This window comes from Balaenoptera borealis (genome assembly GCF_965194805.1).
Source record: "Balaenoptera borealis genome assembly, chromosome: 12".
In the NCBI taxonomy this organism is placed as follows: Eukaryota; Metazoa; Chordata; class Mammalia; order Artiodactyla; family Balaenopteridae; genus Balaenoptera; species Balaenoptera borealis.
Window position 1 is genome coordinate 44696249 of NC_138869.1, and position 17890 is coordinate 44714138.

The 17890-nt window shown below is 60.1% G+C and overlaps 2 protein-coding genes across 5 annotated transcripts in view; one reads left to right on the forward strand and one right to left on the reverse strand.

Annotated features, from left to right (window-relative positions):
• The window catches only part of SCAP (SREBF chaperone), an 84243-nt gene extending 70103 nt beyond the window's left edge, over nt 1-14140 (forward strand). Inside the window, exons 4-23 of one of the 4 annotated variants that reach the window (XM_082347313.1) lie at nt 479-636; nt 1450-1670; nt 1856-1961; nt 2774-2946; nt 3344-3470; nt 4820-4932; nt 5943-6037; nt 7468-7566; nt 7726-7944; nt 8671-9047; nt 9581-9769; nt 9850-10051; nt 10146-10261; nt 10343-10868; nt 11004-11089; nt 12642-12724; nt 12918-13003; nt 13185-13265; nt 13456-13662; nt 13745-14140. In XM_082347313.1, the coding sequence (XP_082203439.1) occupies nt 479-636; nt 1450-1670; nt 1856-1961; nt 2774-2946; nt 3344-3470; nt 4820-4932; nt 5943-6037; nt 7468-7566; nt 7726-7944; nt 8671-9047; nt 9581-9769; nt 9850-10051; nt 10146-10261; nt 10343-10868; nt 11004-11089; nt 12642-12724; nt 12918-13003; nt 13185-13265; nt 13456-13662; nt 13745-13990 (3510 nt within the window). In that variant the 3' untranslated portion in view covers nt 13991-14140. Of the gene's footprint in view, nt 1-478; nt 637-1449; nt 1671-1855; nt 1962-2773; nt 2947-3343; nt 3471-4819; nt 4933-5942; nt 6038-7467; nt 7567-7725; nt 7945-8670; nt 9048-9580; nt 9770-9849; nt 10052-10145; nt 10262-10342; nt 10869-11003; nt 11090-12641; nt 12725-12836; nt 13004-13184; nt 13266-13455; nt 13663-13744 lie in introns of all 4 variants that reach the window. The other 3 variants (XM_082347311.1, XM_082347312.1, XM_082347314.1) reach the window with 3 other exon arrangements.
• Nucleotides 14141-14467: 327 nt separating this feature from the next.
• The window catches only part of PTPN23 (protein tyrosine phosphatase non-receptor type 23), a 40395-nt gene continuing 36972 nt past the window's right edge, over nt 14468-17890 (reverse strand). The window contains exons 20-25 of the mRNA XM_082347520.1: nt 16130-17864; nt 15869-16053; nt 15671-15775; nt 15457-15595; nt 15256-15369; nt 14468-15175 (exon numbers count right to left, since the gene is read on the reverse strand). Coding sequence (XP_082203646.1) covers nt 14696-15175; nt 15256-15369; nt 15457-15595; nt 15671-15775; nt 15869-16053; nt 16130-17864 — 2758 coding nt within the window. The 3' untranslated portion in view covers nt 14468-14695. The remainder of the gene's footprint in view (nt 15176-15255; nt 15370-15456; nt 15596-15670; nt 15776-15868; nt 16054-16129; nt 17865-17890) is intronic.

Consider the following 17890-nt stretch of genomic DNA (forward strand, 5'->3'; position numbering starts at 1 on the left):
TGGCCAAACCAGGATCGGCAAGATAGGCTACACCCTTTGGGGAGCTTATGGCCTATTGCAGGGTCAGCAGGCATTTTGCATCAAGGGCTAGATAGTACAGGTTTTGTTTAGGTTTTGTGGGTCATGCCATCTGTCGTGAACACTCGCCTCTCATTGTTGCATGAAAGCAGAACAGTGCAGAATGGGGTGGGTATGGCTGTGTTCCAGGAAAACTTTATTTAGAAAAACAGGTGCCAGGCTCAATTTATGGCCTGTGGCCATAGTTTGGCAACCCCTATTCTATTGGAAAATGTGTAGGGAAGTGGTCCATTAAGTGGTAAGAAGTCCCTTTGGACAGATTCATTTTTGAAGGCCTGTCCTGTTGGCCCCACATTGCTTTGCCCATAGTAGGTGCTCAGTAAATCCTTCCTGAGTACGGGCCATGTTTCTCCCGTTGTGCTGAGCTGACCTTTCTAACCCTCCCCCATTTCTTCTGCAGTACGTGGGTGCCCCAGTGGCTTATATCCAGCAGATATTTGTGAAGTCTTCAGTATCTCCCTGGCACAAGAACCTCCTGGCAGTAGATGTGTTCCGCTCACCTCTGTCCCGGGCATTCCAGCTGGTGGAGGAGATACGGAACCATGTGCTGAGAGACAGGTATGCCTCCCTGGGACCGCAGCCTCCCTGATCCAGCTCTGTACTGAAGGGAGGGTACAGCCCTCAGTGTAAGTCCATTGAGCCAGCCAGCTCTGTGGAAGGTGAACAAGTGAGAAAGAGGTGGGTGGGCTCGCTTTGCTTTTCTCAGCACGCTTGTGGGTCCACTGTGGCTGTGTTCCCCTTGGACCTGTGCAGATGGCACAGGTAGAGCCCTGAGCTTCGTCGCCAGGTCTCAGACTAGGTATCCACTGGGCCAACCCTGTGACAAGCTGAGGTCTGTTTGACTCGTGAGCCAGAGGGCTCACTGCCTAGGGGTTGTGAGATGTGAATCTAATGGTGGTGGCCATGCTGACAAGAAGCAAGCTGTCCCTGAGGGTACACTTCTGAAATCCCAGCCCACCAGTGATTCTCTGGAGTGTGCTGTGTTTGTAAGCTGCCTCACTGCTGGGTTTTAGTTAGCTGAGGGCTTTGACAGGCATTTTGGTGAACAAGACAAAGCCCTTGATTTTCACCCTATCCCCTCTGCCTGCTGAACTGGCCAAGGTATTCTAGTGAGTGGGGCTGTGCACACTCCCAGATCTTGCTTCTCCTCGGAGGTGATGGGCTTTTGGGGTCCACATGCACTTTGAAGGTGAGACAGCCACATGGTTTGGTTGTTGACCACCTGGAAGAACTTCCCCTGCTGCCCTAGTCCTCAGGCTCTTTGAGATACCAGGCATCTGGGAGCCTGATGACGGAGGAGACCTCATCAGTGCAGTGGGTCTATCCTGTGCTGGCAGACACAGCAGGTGCCTTGTCCTGTCTCCCGCACAGCTCCGGGACCAGGAGCCTGGAGGAGGTATGCCTGCAGGTGACCGACCTGCTGCCAGGCCTCAGGAAGCTCCGGAACCTCCTCCCCGAGCATGGATGCCTGCTGCTGTCCCCTGGGAACTTCTGGCAGAATGACCGGGAACACTTCCATGCTGATCCTGACATCATCGGAACCATCCATCAGCACGAACCTAAAACCCTGCAGACCTCAGCCACGCTCAAAGGTACCCCCAGGGCAGGTTCCTTGAGAACCCGCCAGAGGGCCTGTCGGTCACCATGTCCTCTTTGATGGCTGCTGTAGCAGATCAGGGGTTACCCCTGGTTTCCAAAGACAGGGGTGGAGAGGGGTCCTGGTGTCTCTACAGTAGCTGCCATTCCTTTGTCAGCACCTGCTGCATTCTGTCTGCAGACTTGCTGTTCGGTGTCCCTGGAAAGTACAGCGGAGTGAGCCTTTACACCAGGAAGAGGCTGGTCTCGTATACCATCACCCTGGTCTTCCAGCACTATGATGCCAAGTAAGGCCATCAGCGCTCAGGGCTCCTGACGGGGCTGTGGAATGACAGGAGGCTTTGACTAGTCCTTGTTCTGGTTAGAGTATCCAGAATGCCCCCTGGGAACTTGGAGTTCTCAGGCCTCCTGTAGAAATGTTTATATCCCTTAGGCTGAAGGGTGCTGTCTGCTGACACTTGACCTGACAGCTGGTTAAGAATAAGGGGCGATGGAAAAAAAAAAAAAAAGAATAAGGGACGCTGGGAGTTCCCTGGCGGTCCAGTGGGTAAGACTCCACACTCCCAATTCCAGGGGCGGGGGTGGCGTGGGTTTGATTCCTGGTTGGGGAACTAAGGTCCTGCATTCTGCACTGCATGGCCAAAAAAAAAGAATAAGGGTTGAAGGCAGGGCTGGCAAATTCACTGTCCTGGTGCCTCCAGTGGTCTCTCTTGAGCCTAGGGCAGGGGTCCCCAGCTGGTTACTACTGAGCCCCATGTGACCTCAGAACCTTCCCAGCAGACTGCTGCAGATAGCTCCCAGCAAGGGCCCGTAGGATGCCGCTGATTGGCTGTTCTGGGCCTTTGGCAGTTGGAGTGGGGTGATAGGTTGGGAATGGGGTGCTGAGGGGGAGGTCCTGAGACACCTTTGCCAACTTTTAAATTCTTCCAACCCCCCACCACCCCACCCTGGAGACTGGAGGGAAGGTTAGACACCACAAAGAAGCTCCCTCCAACACAGGGGGAGGAGGGAAGCCCCGACGGACCTTCCTTCCAGGGATTGTCTTTGTCCCCTGGACCAAGAGGTACAGTCCATCTACCCCACCCCACTCCATGACCAGGTTTCTGGGCAGCCTGCGGGCCCGCCTGATGCTCCTGCACCCCAGCCCCAACTGCAGCCTTCGGGCAGAGAGCCTGGTCCACGTGCACTTCAAGGAGGAGATTGGCATCGCTGAGCTCATCCCCCTTGTGACCACCTACATCATCTTGTTTGCCTACATCTACTTCTCCACACGTAGGTCCACGGCAAGGAGGCTGGGGCTTTCTCTGAGCTAATATGGGCATTTCCAGATCACCCCCTTCCCTGCCTGTGCAGGTGTCCCAGGCAGAGATGTAGAACGTGCCTGGTGGTTACAAAAGCTGGGGCTTCACCACCCCCACAGAGTCTCAGGGGCTCGGGTGGGTCCAGGGCTCCTCTTACTTCTCAAGAAAAGTCCCTTCTTGGGTAAGGGTTCCCAAAGGACACACTACGCCCCTGAGACTGGGAAGTGTACACCTTCTTTGGTCAAACCGGGGCCTTCCCTTCCTCAACTGTCAGGGCACACTCCCCTCCTAGGAGCTCAGTTTAGAAGGGCCTGTGTGTGCCAGGCTCTGGGGAGATGCTATCCTGATGTGCCCTCTCTGCCCTCCAGGCAAGATCGACATGGTCAAGTCCAAGTGGGGGCTGGCTCTGGCCGCCGTGGTCACAGTGCTTAGCTCACTGCTCATGTCGGTGGGGCTCTGCACACTCTTCGGCCTGACGCCCACCCTCAACGGCGGGTAGGTCCCGAGCAGGCTCCACTGGGTGGCAGGGTGGGACCGTAGGCCGGAGGACCTGGCACCTCTGGGCACTTGGCCTGCCCTGCGCTGGACACTTGCTATTACCCCATATTCTCACATGGTTGTTTTGACATTTAAGAGGTACATTTTTTTCCTCTTTAAGTTACCTGGTTTGTGTTCATACATATGTATATACAAAGTATATCTATATTTACATATAATACATATATAGTTACGTGTATGTATGTACGTTCATGTGTATATTTCTGTGTGTGTATATGGGGTTGGTATTTATATATGCATATATGTGTGTTTATGCATATATATATGGGTATGGTGTGTGTGTAGGGTATATGGATGTGTATGTGTGTATTTGTATATTATGTATACACGTGCAAATTGCTTCTTGATGGCTTAAGCCATAGATGGGTGTGACAGAGAAGGTACATTTCTTCCTTTCTTACTATTAAAACATTTAAATGCCTAATAAAATAGGTGACGTTAGTGTAAGCTTTTTAAAAGACATAGGACATAAACACATTCTAAATTGTCACCTTTCTACGGTTTGCTTTCCCTGCCATTTCTCTCTGAAACGTGGTCTGAAAATCCTTCCCTGGGTGTGTCCTCGGGCTTCAGTCTCCTCAGCTCTGCTGGGCCCCACCCGCCTTTCCGTTAGCGAGTACTGCCAGTTGGCCTGTGCCCTGCCTTGGCTTGTCAGACTGGTCTCAGGAACAGCGATTTTGTGTTTTCTGTTACCTTCCTTGCTCACAGAACTGCTTCCTTTCCTAAAGGTGATGGTGCTCAACACCCCCTCCCACCAGAGCTGTCTGCTCTGCCCTCAGAGCCCCCCACTTCCACTGCTCTACAGTGGAGACCCCAGTGAGGTTTGCCTCGGCTGGTGTTCTTTGTGCCTAGACTTCCGTCATAGACCGTTACTGGTAGTGGGAGCCTCTGGTCTCAGAGAGCTAGGAGAATTTTCTTTAGAAACAATTGCTCGTCCAAACACAGCTTCTCCACAGAGACGAGTAGGGCTTTAGGCTGGTCTCATCCCCCTTGCATTTAGTCCTGATGGCTTGGCTGGGGTGGTTTCCTCTGGCCGATGTGGGAGTCTGGTGTGGGAAGGCCCCGGAGAGCTGTGCTCTGGCAGCTGGGCAGCCCAGGGGCCTCTCTCTGCCGTGCTGGATGGATGGAGATGGGGGTGGTCACTCTCTCCCCGCAAGGCTTCGAAGCCTGCCTGAAAGCTGAGAGCCGTTCAGACAGAGGCCCTCCTGGGACCCAAACCCGTTGAGCATGAGCTGTGTGTCGGGGGCCCTCAGCGCTCTGCTCACCCTCTTCCTCTCTGTCCCCAGTGAGATTTTCCCCTACCTTGTGGTGGTCATTGGGCTCGAGAACGTGTTGGTGCTCACCAAGTCAGTGGTCTCCACCCCAGTGGACCTCGAGGTGAAGCTGCGCATCGCCCAAGGTAACAGGTGGGGAGTGCGGGGTGCACTAGGGCAGGGGAGGGGGGCTGGGCTACACCTCCTCCGGCTGAGGAAGCGGGGAGCCCAGGAGCCTCCCTTGCCGTGGCCTCCAGCGTCACATGGCAGCTTATTAGCATGAGCCCTGAGGAACCGTGGAGTCACCAGGCCGTGCTTCGTCCTGGTTCATGTGTCAGTCAGAAAGCAAACCAGACTCTGCTGCGGGGCTCATGTGTTTGACCCTTCGTCAGGCTGGCACCTGGTCTTTTCTCCTCCTGCCTCACTCCATCACATGAGGCCCAGGCCCCTGAAGCTGGTCACCTCAGAGACACTGCCTCCACAGCTGTCAGGAAAGCCCCCTGTGGCCTCCGTGGCAGGAGCTGGGGATCTGGGGTTCTGGCGAAAGCGAGAAAAGAGCCTGGGGGTCTGAACTCTTGCACCTCCTCCTCCTCACCCCCTATCTGTGGGAGCAGGGCTGGGGGCAGGCCGTTCGTTCACTCAGCAAACCTCTGTGAGCTGCTGTGAGAGGCCAGGCCCTGCACTAGATGTAGGGTTCCGAGGAGACTAGGGGAAATGGCCGCTGTCCACTAGGCGCTCAGAGCTTTAAACGTGGGATTGTGTGATAGCCTGGGGGCCAGGGAGGGGCTGAGGTAGAACACATCGACCTCCTCTGTCCCCCGAGCCATTTTCCCACGTGCACACCCGACGAGGACAGCACGTGAGGCTGGATGTGCCAGCTTCGGGGTCACTTGGCTCTCCTCCTGGGTTTGCTCAACTCACACCCTGCTTCTCCCTTCCTCTGATGGTTGTAGCTCTCCCCTGGACCCTCCAAACCCTCCTTCCCTGCAGCAGCTGTGACAGCAGCACCTTGGAGCCCGGACACTGGCAGGGTCCTGAGGGTTGGGGCGCTTTGATGGAATGGCTGCCTCAGAAGGCTCCCCACGTGGTTGTGTGCAGACACGTAGCAGACAGCGGTCACGTGCTGGCCCCATGGTCCTGTTGTCATCCTCTGCAGGCCTAAGCAATGAGAGCTGGTCCATCATGAAGAACATGGCCACAGAGCTGGGCATCATTCTCATTGGCTACTTTACCCTTGTGCCTGCCATCCAGGTAAGGCCCCTCCAGGGCTGCAGCTTAGGTGAGCATGGAGCCAGCTGCTGTTTCCCCAGCTGTGCAGGGCACACCCCCTCTACACTGCCACCTTCACCTATGAGGTGGGCCTTCTGCTGGCAAGATGGCTGTCACCGTGCACAGGGTGGTCCTGGCATAGCTGGTTCAGGAGGAGGACTCAGTGAGCCGAGGCTGGGCCACGGGATTGAGCTCCCAGCCTGGCAGCCTCTGCCTTTGACCCTGTCCTTGCCCCTCGCTGCCTGTCTCTCATTCAGCCAAGTGGCAGGAGGGGGCTTGGTGGGTGCAGCAGAGGCTGGCTGCCCGCTGTGCAGTCCAGTCAGACCTCGTTTCCCAGTTCTCAGGCAGAACATGGTGGGGCCCCTGAACTGGGCCCTTCCTGCCTTTCCTGGCCCGAGCCCTGACCCACCCCTGCAGCCTCTAAACACATGGCCCGCACCCTGGGAGGGCCACCGGCCATTGCCCAGAGCCCTGGCTCAGCCGTGGGGCTGTGAGCAGAGGTGGGGGTGGACCCACACTGAGTCAGAAGCCCAGACTCTTGCTGCTGGTTCCGGGACGAGTTGTGTGAAGGGAGTGAAGAGCCATCCCCTCCCCGTCCTTCCCCCACAGCATGCAGGCCTGCTGAGGTTTGGGGGATGAGCTGAGACCACAGGGGCCCCAGGCTCCCACCCCCGCCAGAGGGCGTCTGCAGGACGCGGGCAGTCTTGGGACATTAGAGCTGACGTGACCACGGTGCCACCGTGTGCTCCATCCTTCATCTTACCCCACATTTGAGTAGAAGCCATGGTGATGTGCCACAGGTTGCAACAAGGGCAGGGGAGAAAAACTTAAATCTGAGAAAATTCCATCTATCCACAGGGCTTGGGGAGCAGAGAGACCACCCCTTTTCAGTTTCAGGGCAGAATTAATTCCCCCCTGAGCTCTTCCCCTCCTTTCATTGGTCCAGTGTGGTCACTGGCCAGGAATATTTCTGAGAGCCCCCAAACCAGGCCAGGCCTGGGCTCTAGGTAGGTGTTGGTCCATGGCACGTGAGCAGGGCCAGGGGCTCAGTCAGGGAGGGCTTTTTGGGTAGCAGGCTGGTGGGGCTCAGAACTTTCCAAATTGGGTCAAAGCACCTCACCTCCAAGTTCGGGCATCAGCCTTCTCTGGGTAAAGGTGTGTGTATGGGGTGGTGGGGGTGGGGGTTGGGGGGGGGGGTGTCTCTGCTGCCCCCTTGTGGGGAGGGAGGGAGCTGCTGCATTATCCTCCTTGGCCTCTCCCAGATTTCAGAACTACCAGCATCTCTTTTCTTTCTCTCTGCTGTGCCTTGGCTGAAACTGCCCTGCAGATTCCGAGGTGCCTGCAGGCACGGAACTGGTTCTCTAGGTGCTGGGCTGTGAGGTCATGGTGTCCCCTCATCTGCTTAATTCCAGGAGTTCTGTCTCTTCGCCGTCGTGGGGCTGGTGTCTGACTTCTTCCTTCAGATGCTGTTTTTCACCACTGTCCTGTCCATTGACATTCGCCGGATGGAGGTAGGACTGGGCTGAGCCCTGCCCACCCACCTCCTCTGCATCCCTGTCTGTGCTCAGGGGATTTCTGGGTGAGAGGGGCAGGCCTCGGGCAGGGCAGCAGCCCCGTGCGGGCAGCCTCTGGACAGCAGCTTTGGGCCCTGACCGCTGCACCCCCAACAGCTAGCGGACCTGAACAAGCGGCTGCCTCCTGAGGCCTGCCTGCCCCCAGCTAAGCCGGCGGGGCAGCCAGCACGCTTCGAGCGGCAGCTGGCTGTGCGGCCGTCCACACCCCACACCATCACACTGCAACCGTCCTCCTTCCGAAACCTGCGGCTCCCCAAGAGGCTGCGTGTCGTCTACTTCCTGGCCCGAACCCGCCTGGCACAGCGCCTCATCATGGTACCTGCCACCCCTGCCCGAGGGCCAGCGCTCAAGTCCCTCGTGCATTTTGCATTTGCCTCGGAGGTGGGGTGTGCCCCTCAGGCCTTCATGGCCTCTTGAAGCCTAGCTTTGGGAAGCCACCCACTCTACCCTCCTGCCCAGACCCTGGTGGTTTCTGGGGTGATAAGCCCATCTTTGGAGAGGTAGCCAAGGTTATCAGGGAGAGGAGTCGTCTCCCCGGGGTGACCCAGGACGGGGTGCTCTGGGATGGAACCACCATGGTTGCCTGAGTCAGGGTTCACTGTGCAGGCATCAGAAAATGCTGGGCTGGGCAGAGGGGAGAAGGAGCAGGGCTGGCCTCTGGTCAGTGGGCCTCTCCTAAGGAGTTGAAGTGAGACGGCAGCAAGGCTGAGGCCCTCTGAGGACTAGGACCCGTGGTGTCTCTGGAGCAGGTCATGCAACTGGTCCCTCTGGCCATGCTGACCATGGGAAAGGTAGCAGCTTTCTGGCCCAAGCTGAGATGGGGGTTGGGGATGGGAAAGTTCTATAACAAACCTAAGGGTGCGCCTCTGTATTTCCAGGCCAGGAGTCCCAAACCCAACCATGGAAAAGGAACTAGGTCCCTCTGGGGGGCAGTTGGCCCCCAGTCATAGTGGGAGGACTTGGAGAGGCAGGAGGGAAGGACAGGTTGGGGCTGCCCATTCCTCCCAGAGGTCCTGCTGAGCACCCAATGCCCCACTGCAGGCTGGCACCGTTGTCTGGATTGGCATCCTGGTGTACACAGACCCAGCAGGGCTGCGCACATACCTCACTGCCCAGGTGACAGAGCAGAGCCCTCTGGGCGAGGGCGCCCTGGCTTCCATGCCTGTGCCTAGTGGTGTGCTGCCTGCCAGCCACCCGGACCCCGCCTTCTCCATCTTCCCACCTGGCGCCTCTAAGTTACCCGAGAACCAGACATTGCCAGGGGAGCTGCCCGAGCCTGGGGCTCCGGCTGAGGGCGTCCATGACGGCCCAGCCCCAGAGGTAACCTGGGGGACTGAGGATGAGGAACTTTGGAGGAAGTTGTCCTTCCGCCACTGGCCAACGCTTTTCAGCTACTACAACATCACACTGGCCAAGAGGTGAGTTGGGCTGTGCCAGGTCCCACCTCCCCACCTGGTGATGTCAGCGCTCACTGTCCCCAGAGCATCCCTTCCCCTCAGGAGGGAGACCCTCTGGTTTGAATTCTGCATTTCCTTTCAAATAAACACCCCTAAGGCTGTGAAGTAGGAGCCAGTGCTCCAAGCATCCACAACCTAAGAGTAGCCCGGGGCCCTGCTCTGGGGAGTCATAGGTTGCTGTCAGCCACTTGGCCAGAATGAGATCCACCTCACTCACTCCCACCCACTCCGAGCCAGAATGGGTGACAGACATGGCAGTGATGGCTGCCGGTGTCTGACAGAGGAAGGTTGGGGTGCCAGAGCTGGGCTGGGGAGGGACGTTACCTCTGCTGCCCCAACCCATGCTGGGAAGACTGTCCTGAGAGGGTGCTCTTGGAGCCTGGCAGGTTGAGCTGAGTCCCGTGTGAAGAGCAGAGAGGGGGACTGGGGCAGCAGCAGGAGGGGGGTCCCTTCCGAGGGCATCTCTGCTGAGGCTGCCCGCTGCCCGGCCCCAGGTACATCAGCCTGCTGCCTGTCATCCCAGTCACGCTCCGCCTGAACCCGAGGGAGGCCCTGGAGGGGCGGCACCCTCAGGACGGCCGCAGTGCCTGGCCCCCGCCGCCGCCTGGGCAGGGTGGGCTCTGGGAGGCCGCCCCCAAGGGGCCAGGCACGGCGCAGGCGCACAGAGACATCACCCTGTACAAGTAAGGCCCACGAGGGAGGGGGGCGGCTGGCAGGGATGGGGGGGGATGGGGCATGCCTCACCAGGCTCCGCCCGGCGTAGGGTGGCGGCACTCGGCTTGGCCTCGGGCATCGTCCTCGTGCTGCTGCTGCTCTGCCTATACCGCGTGCTCTGCCCTCGCAACTATGGGCAACCCGGCTCGGGGCCCGGGCGGCGGCGGCGTGGGGAGCTCCCCTGCGATGACTACGGCTACGCGCCACCCGAGACGGAGATTGTGCCCCTGGTGCTGCGCGGGCACCTCATGGTGAGCGCAGGTGGGAGCTGGGGGCGCCTGAGGCCTGGGCCACGCAGACGCCAGCGCCCGTGCCCATGTCCATGTCCATGCTGTGCTTCCGCAGGACATCGAGTGTCTGGCCAGTGACGGGATGCTGCTGGTGAGCTGTTGCCTGGCAGGCCACGTGTGTGTGTGGGACGCGCAGACTGGAGACTGCCTCACTCGCATCCCACACCCGGGGTAGGTACCCCCCACCTCCCACCCATGCCCTGCCCTGCATCTGTGCCCCACTGTCCTCACCCCACCCTCCCTGCCCCCCAGCAGGCAGCGCCAGGACAGTGGTGTTGGCAGCGTGTTGGAGGCTCAGGAGAGCTGGGAACAGCTGTCGGACGGTGGGAAGGGTGGTCCAGAGGAGCCTGGGGACAGTCCTCCGCTACGGCATCGTCCCCGGGGCCCTCCACCACCTTCCCTCTTCGGGGACCAGCCGGACCTCACCTGCTTGATCGACACCAACTTCTCAGCGCAGCCACAGCTCCTAGAGCCCGCTCAGCCCGAGCCCCGGTACCGGGCGGGCTGCCGCCGTGCTCAGGCCTCCCCAGGCTATGACTTCAGCCACCTGGTGCAGCGACTGTACCAGGAGGAGGGAATGGCTCCCGTCCACACACCAGCCCTGCGCCCACCCTCGCCCGGGCCCACGCTGCCCCAGGCCCCTGAGGACGAGGGGGGCTTTCCTCCTGAGAAGGGCTCCCCTTCCCTCGCCTGGGCCCCCAGCGCAGATGGCTCCATCTGGAGCCTGGAGCTGCAGGGCAGCCTCATCGTGGTGGGGCGGAGCAGTGGCCGGCTGGAGGTGGGCAGAGGGGCTGGAGGTGGGCAGAGGGGCTGGAGGTGGGCAGAGGGGCTGGAGGTGGGCAGAGGGGATGTCTGTGCAGGGGGTTTGTGGGCCCTCCCAGCTCGCAGGTGCTCACAGCCTCTGGGCCTGCAGGTGTGGGACGCCATCGAGGGCACTCTGCGCTGCAGCAGCGAGGAGGTCTCCTCGGGCATCACGGCCCTCGTCTTCCTGGACAAAAGGTGCGAGTGCTAGGATGCCTGCCTCAACCCTAGACAGCCCAGCCCAGCACACTCTGAGGTTTGAGCCCTGCTTCCCCTTCACTGGTGTGTGACTTGACTTCCCTACTCGGTGCCAAGCCCCACACCTGTGAACAGCAGGTAGTCCACCTCAGTGGGAGGGGGACAGCTCAAAGAGTTAACAGGTAGGAAGCACTTAGAATAGGGCCTGGCACATGGAGAGTGAGCAGTTCTCCTCACCCTTCTGAAGTCAGAGTTGCTCTAGGTAGCCTGTCAATACTGACCTTTCTAGGTTTCCTGGGTTTTCAGTTACAGAAAAATGCATTTTCAGAAGAACCGTCTTTTCTTCCCCTTTGATGCTGGACACTGTCCATGCCTCCCTCCTCAGCACGGCTGTTGGCTGGGTGTTGCCAGGGCTCGATCACACGCTCCCTGGGAGAGGAGGATCCCCAGCTTCTCAGGCTTGAGCTCCCACCTCTGGGCTGAGAAACCTGGGCCTCACCCATGACCAGGTGCCTTTGCTGAACGCTTCACCTGCCTGACCCATGCTGGCTCTTCCTCACAGGGTCCCTGACCGTTCGTGGTCCCACCATCTAAGCTAAAGCTGGAGCCTTATTTTCTTGGGGTGGGGATACCCCTTGCTCTTACCTCTCAGTTTCTGTTGGCTGCTGCTGTCATTCCTGCCATTGCCAGGCTTCTTGCTCAGGCCTTATTTAGCTAACATCCTACCCTGCAGTCTGGCCAAGTTCACTGTGCTCTCCACGCTTGGAAATTCTCCCCTGCTGCTGTTTTTTTTTTTGAAGTTTAGGGACAGCCCACATGTCTCAGCTCAACCCTCAAAGTTCCATGGTCCCTCCTCCCTTTCCCTCCCACCCCTGTTCTGTGCCTTCCCCATCTCTGCCATAGATCCTTCAGATTATGGGCAGAGGTGAAGATGTGCATTGCCCTTTGCTGGAGTAAGATTGTGAACCCCACCCACTTCAAAGCTTTGGGGCCACACGGCAAATGTCTCCATCTCTGCCCGTCAACCTGTGCCTAGGAATCGGGGCAGTGGAGAATAATCCTTATTTCTTTGTGGAAAAAGGAAATGGAGCAGGTGGTGCTTGGGTTGAAGCTGCTTTTCTGTGATGGAGACAGCAGCACCTTCTGTGGCTCTAAAACATAGCCCCACCTTAGGTCCTGTTTCTCCTCCCCTGAAGCCTTTCCTTTAGCTCCAGGCCGTGGAGGGGGACTGCCCATCCCCCTTGTTTTTGTTTTTAATTTCCAATCTTACATGATGTTCCCCAGGTACCACTTTACACATACTAGCTCATTTACTCCTCATGACCACGCTGAGAGGTGGCTACAGTTGTTCCCATTTCACAGATGAAGACTCTGAGGCACAGAGGTTAATAATTGGAGTTGCAACCTGGTCCCCAGCACCTGTGCTTCCCTCTTGGCCACGGTCCCTCATGGCTCCACTGTTCCCACAGCCAGTAGGAAGGGCCTGTCAAGGGCCCGCGGTGCTCAGCCCCAAGGCTGGGGGATCTAAGGGAGAGCCGCTCTTCTCTTCCAGGATTGTGGCTGCCCGGCTCAACGGTTCCCTTGATTTCTTCTCCTTGGAGACTCACACAGCCCTCAGCCCACTGCAGTTCCGAGGTCAGGGGACCTGGACTGGGCTGGTGCCTGCACCTGGTGGGTGTGGGTGGAGCACAGGGGCTGCCTGCAGGGTGTCTTCTCGGAGATCCCTCACTTGGCCTGTTGTCCCCAGGGGCCCCGGGGCGGGGTAGTTCCCCCACATCCCCTATGTACAGCAGCAGTGACGCAGTGGCTTGTCACCTGACCCACACAGTGCCCTGTGCACACCAGAAGCCCATCACAGCCCTGAAGGCAGCTGCCGGGCGCCTCGTGACTGGGAGCCAGGACCACACACTGAGAGTAAGTGTTGGCACCATCTCTTGGGCACTGGGGTGGCCCAGCACAGGGGGTGGGGAGCACATGGGGTCAGCCAGGGAGTGGCTGGAGGTGTCCTGGATGAACTGTGGAAGGGAATTCCTGGCTGAAGTGTGATTTGGAAAATCCCAGAGAGACCAGAATCTGATACCTGTTCCTGCCCCAGGTGTACCGCCTGGAGGACTCATGCTGCCTCTTCACCCTGCAAGGCCACTCAGGGGCCATCACGACTGTGTACATTGACCAGGTGAGGGCCATGGGTGGGGTGCAGGGGTACCAAGCCAGGCCCATGGCCCTTGTTTCTAACTCCTGGGAGCTGGTCCCTAAGGGCCTCTGTGAAGCAGAGTGAGGGTTCCCACCCACCAGGGCACTAAGCCACCCTTGTGGACAGAGGTGTTTCACCACAGTGACCAGCTCCCCTGTGCCTGTTCCCTTAGACCATGGTGCTGGCCAGTGGAGGACAAGATGGGGCCATCTGCCTGTGGGATGTGCTGACTGGCAGCCGGGTCAGCCACATGTTCGCTCACCGTGGGGATGTCACCTCCCTCACCTGTACCACCTCCTGCGTCATCAGCAGTGGCCTAGATGACCTCATCAGCATCTGGGACCGCAGCACAGGCATCAGGCTCTACTCCATTCAGCAGGTAGGCATGTTGGGGGCCACGGGATTCTCGGTGTTTTAGGGAAGGATTCAAGACACCAAGCCTGTCCTGTCCTTGCCTCCAGGACCTGGGCTGTGGTGCAAGCTTGGGTGTCATCTCAGACAACCTGCTGGTGACCGGCGGCCAGGGCTGTGTTTCCTTTTGGGACCTAAACTACGGGGACCTGTTACAGACAGTCTACCTGGGGAAGAACAGCGAGGCCCAGCCGGCCCGCCAGATCCTGGTGCTGGACAATGCTGCCATTGTCTGCAACTTTGGCAGCGAGCTCAGCCTAGTGTACGTGCCCTCTGTGCTGGAGAAGCTGGACTGAGGGTGGGCCTCCCTGCCCGTCTGGCTGGGGTGCTCTGTGGGGCAATGTGCTGGACCTGGACTGGGGGAAGAGCTGAATCTTTGGGAAGCTGCCTCTGAACTGTCCTGTCCTGCCTCGTGACTGTAATATTAAACTTTTTTTTAAAAATCACATCATCAGCCAGGGGCTTTGTGAGCCACTTGCGTCTTCCCCTGGATGAGCTCTGGCATCATTTACACCCTCCCGGTGCCTGAAGTGCAGCACTTGGTTAGACCGTTCTCAGCTCACAGCAGCTCCTGCCAGAAGCCATACAAGTCAGAGGAACAGTTTACAGGCTGGGGAAGTTTAGCAAGCCAGCTCTAGAAGCCTTCTTGCATAACCACTTCACAGGTGTGGAAACCAAGGTGACCCCCTCCACATCCACGCTTACTGAAGGTGGTGTTGCTGGGGCCCAGCCCCCCCCCACCTCCCGGGGAGCAGCGCTGAGCAAACACTGGCCACAGAACAGGTTTGTTTATTCAACAGCAAAGAGCTGAAAATGTCAGGTCCCACAAAGGAGCAGAACCTGACCCAAGACCCGTGATGCATCTCTACCCCATAGAGCTGTGGGCTGGGCCAGGCAGGGCTGAAGGCAGCAGGAATGGGAGTAAGACTAGGCCCCACCTCAAGAGGGGCAGACTGGCATGGGAGACAACATAGTGTAAGGACCAGGCAGGCAAACCCTGTTCAGGTCTTGTTGAGTGTCCAGAGTGGATCCAGAAGGCTGAGGGGGTCGTCAGTGGGCCGGGCAGCCCGCAGACCCTGCCCGTTATGGGCCTGCAGAAAGTTATGCTTGCTCATCCGCTGCTTTCCCCTCAAGGAGCTGTCCAGAGAGAAGGCCTCAGGAGTTAGGGAGGCCAGCAGCTCCAGCGAGGAGGAGGGGGGCCCCGGGCTGGGGACCTCAGGTACCGGCTGCTCCTCCTCAGGCGGGGGGGCCTCAGGCAGGGGTGAAGAGAGAGGGGGTGGGGAGGAGGATGGGAGCTGGGTGGACTCTGGGAGGCTGGGTGGCAGCAGGCCTGGGGGCTCTACAGGGCCTGGCAGGCCGGCAGCTGGGGAATCCAAGCCCCCGGGAGGCCGGATGCTGAGCTTGGCGATAGTGGCCTGGATGGAGCTGATGGGCACATCCCCACCGAGAACCAGGTCCTGGGAGTCCTGAGGAAGGTGATTCTGAGGAGACAAGAGTGGGTGAAGACGGAGTCCACGAGGCAGTGTCAGTCCTAGCAGCCCCCAGGAGCTCCCTCCCTCACCTTCTGGGTGACACTGGCGCCAGCTGCGGGCTTGCACGGAAGGAGCACGCCGTGGCGCTGCAGGACCTGCTCCACGTGTTTCACCACCGCCTCATGGCAGAACCTGAGATGCAGCTGCAGGGGCGCATTGGGCCTGGTCAGCCGGGCAGGGCCCGTCACCCAGGATGGAGGGCCCATCCCAGCTCCCGCCCGGGCCCTCACCTTCTCCTGCAGCATGTGTTTCCTCTGCTGCCGCATGCGCCGCACCAGCTGAGGCAGCTCAGGGATCCCACTTCCAGCCTCCACCTCCTGCACAGCCGCGTAGAGCAGTGCGAAGGCTCCCGTGCGGCCCACCCCGGAGCTGCAGCAGGAAGGGGCTGTAAGGCCAGCCCAGGAGCCCCCAGAGGAGGGCCACTCGGGAGCTACCCACACCTACCTGCAGTGGACGACGACAGGCGTGTGCAGGGGGCGCTGATGCAGGTAATGAGCGTGCACCTCCTGGATGAAGTGCAGCAGGTTGCTGGGGCTGTCCGGCAGGCCTCTGCGGGGTGGGGCGGCATCTCTGAGCCAGACCTGATCCAAGGCTGCACCACCCTCCCAGCCCCCCAACCACCGCCCAGGGCAGCAGACGCACAACTCCGGCCATGTGGGGAAGTGGAGGTGCACGAGCGAGCGCTTGAGGCTCTGGTCCCGGAACTGCAGGCTCAGCACCCGTTCCACGTGGGTCTCGGTGGTGCGGACACTGCTCAGGGCCAAGCTCAGGGCACCGTGCACCATGGGCTGGCCCCTCTCGGTAGGGAAGTAGCGAGCCACCTTTTGCTGAAGGACAATCAGGGCAGTTAGGGCTGGTTGTCCAGTTTCCCTGCTGGGCACCCACCCAACCTCTCCCTCTCACCTTTTCCATCTCGGCCTCGGACACGAGCATCACAATGACTGACACTTTCTGCTCATGCACCATGAGCCAGAAGTCGGCAGCTGTGCCAGGCAGGGGGGCCTGGGTGGCCACCAAAGGTGGGCAGTACGGTGAGAGCCCCTCCACGCGGCTGGCGTTGATGTAGTCGTCCTTGCCCGAGCGCAGCACCACACGGTTGCTGTCGTAGGGCATGACGTCCTGGTGCCGGTTCTTCAGTGAGTAGCAGCGGGCGATGGCGATGGAACGGCCACGGGCATCGTGCTCCTGTGCGTCTTGCAGCTCCCGCCAGACAGCGTCCAGAGCCCCTGCATCGCCCAGCTGGCCCCGAAAGGCCTCCAGCTCCTGCTGCAACTGCTGCAGCCTCTCCGGGTGCTCGTAGGGGTCCTGCTCGATCAGCCGCAGGGCCTGTGGCCGCCGGCCCTCAGCCGCATCCACCTTAGTGGGCTGCAGCAGAGGCTGCCCACCCCCAGGAGGCTGAGCGCCTCCATGCTGACTCTCAGGGCTGGAGGAGAGCAGATCTGCACTCGCAGCACCTCGGCGCAGACACACGGCTGGCTCTGCTGCAGGGGGCCGAGGAGGTACGGGGCCGGGCCCCGGTGACGGGGCAGGTGAAGGCACCAGGTGGGGAGTGGGGGCGGGCTGGCTGGCAGGCGGAGGGCCTCGAATGGAAAGGGGGGGGGCCTGGGGGCCCAGGGGCCTGGGGGAAGGGGCAGGACCATATGCCAGGGTGGGATGGGGAGGCTGAGGGGGCCCAGGGCTGGGGAAAGGCAGCGCCCCTGAGTGGGGAGGCAGAGGGTCCTGAGAGGGGCCTGGGTAGAGCTGGGTGTGCAGGGTGGGTGGTGGCTGCCCCAGGACACCAGGCTGAGGGGCAAAGGGATAGGGGGTCTGTGGGGGTACCAGTCCTGGAGCCTGGGGCGGGAAGAGGTGCGGATGCTGGAGTGGAAGGGGCTGCTGGGGAGGCTGGGGCCCAAACACCGCTCGTGTGGGATGAGGCTGGGGCCCAGTCCTCGGGGCTGAAAAACCTGTGGGCATCCCAGGAGAAAAGTGGTGCTGGGCGGGGGGAACTGCGAGGGGTGGCTTGGCCCCCATCGGGTATGTGTAGGGCACGGGCAGCGGCTGGGGGGGCGGCCCCGGAAAGCGGGGCCGGGGAGGAGCAGGGGCAGGGTTTGGCCGTGGTGCTGTGTGGCTGGAGATGGGGGCCTGGACGCTATCTACTGTGGTGGTGGCTGGCCGAATCCCCACGGCCAACTCAGCACCCGAGAACTGGGGAGGTGGGGCTGAGGGCAGGCCTGCAGCCGGTGGGGTGGGCCCCACCCCCCCATAGGGACTGCTCACCATGCCATGCTGCGGCGAAGATCGCGGCATGAGGCCCAGCTCTGGTGTGTAGGCCCCGGGTGTGTAGAGAGCAGGTCCAGGTGCCAGGGCCACCACAGGGTGCCCTAGGGCCTGGGGGGCCCTGGGCTGCAACATCTGGGCAGGGCCTGAGTAGGTACCAGGCGGCAAGGCACCTGAGAGATAGTGGGGTCCTGGGCCTGCAGAGCTGGGGAAGGGGCCAGGGGGGAAGTGGAGTGGGGCAGCCGCCCCCAGGAAGGTGTCGGGGGGCAGGCTGCGCAGCTCCTCAGGCAGGTCCCCTGCCTCCACTGCCTCGCCCTCCTCCCTGCGGGGCAGCAGCGGCTTTGGGGCTGTGGGCCGTGGCGGCGGCTTCTTCTTCAGCTCCCTGTAGGACGAGGTAGGGAAGAAGTG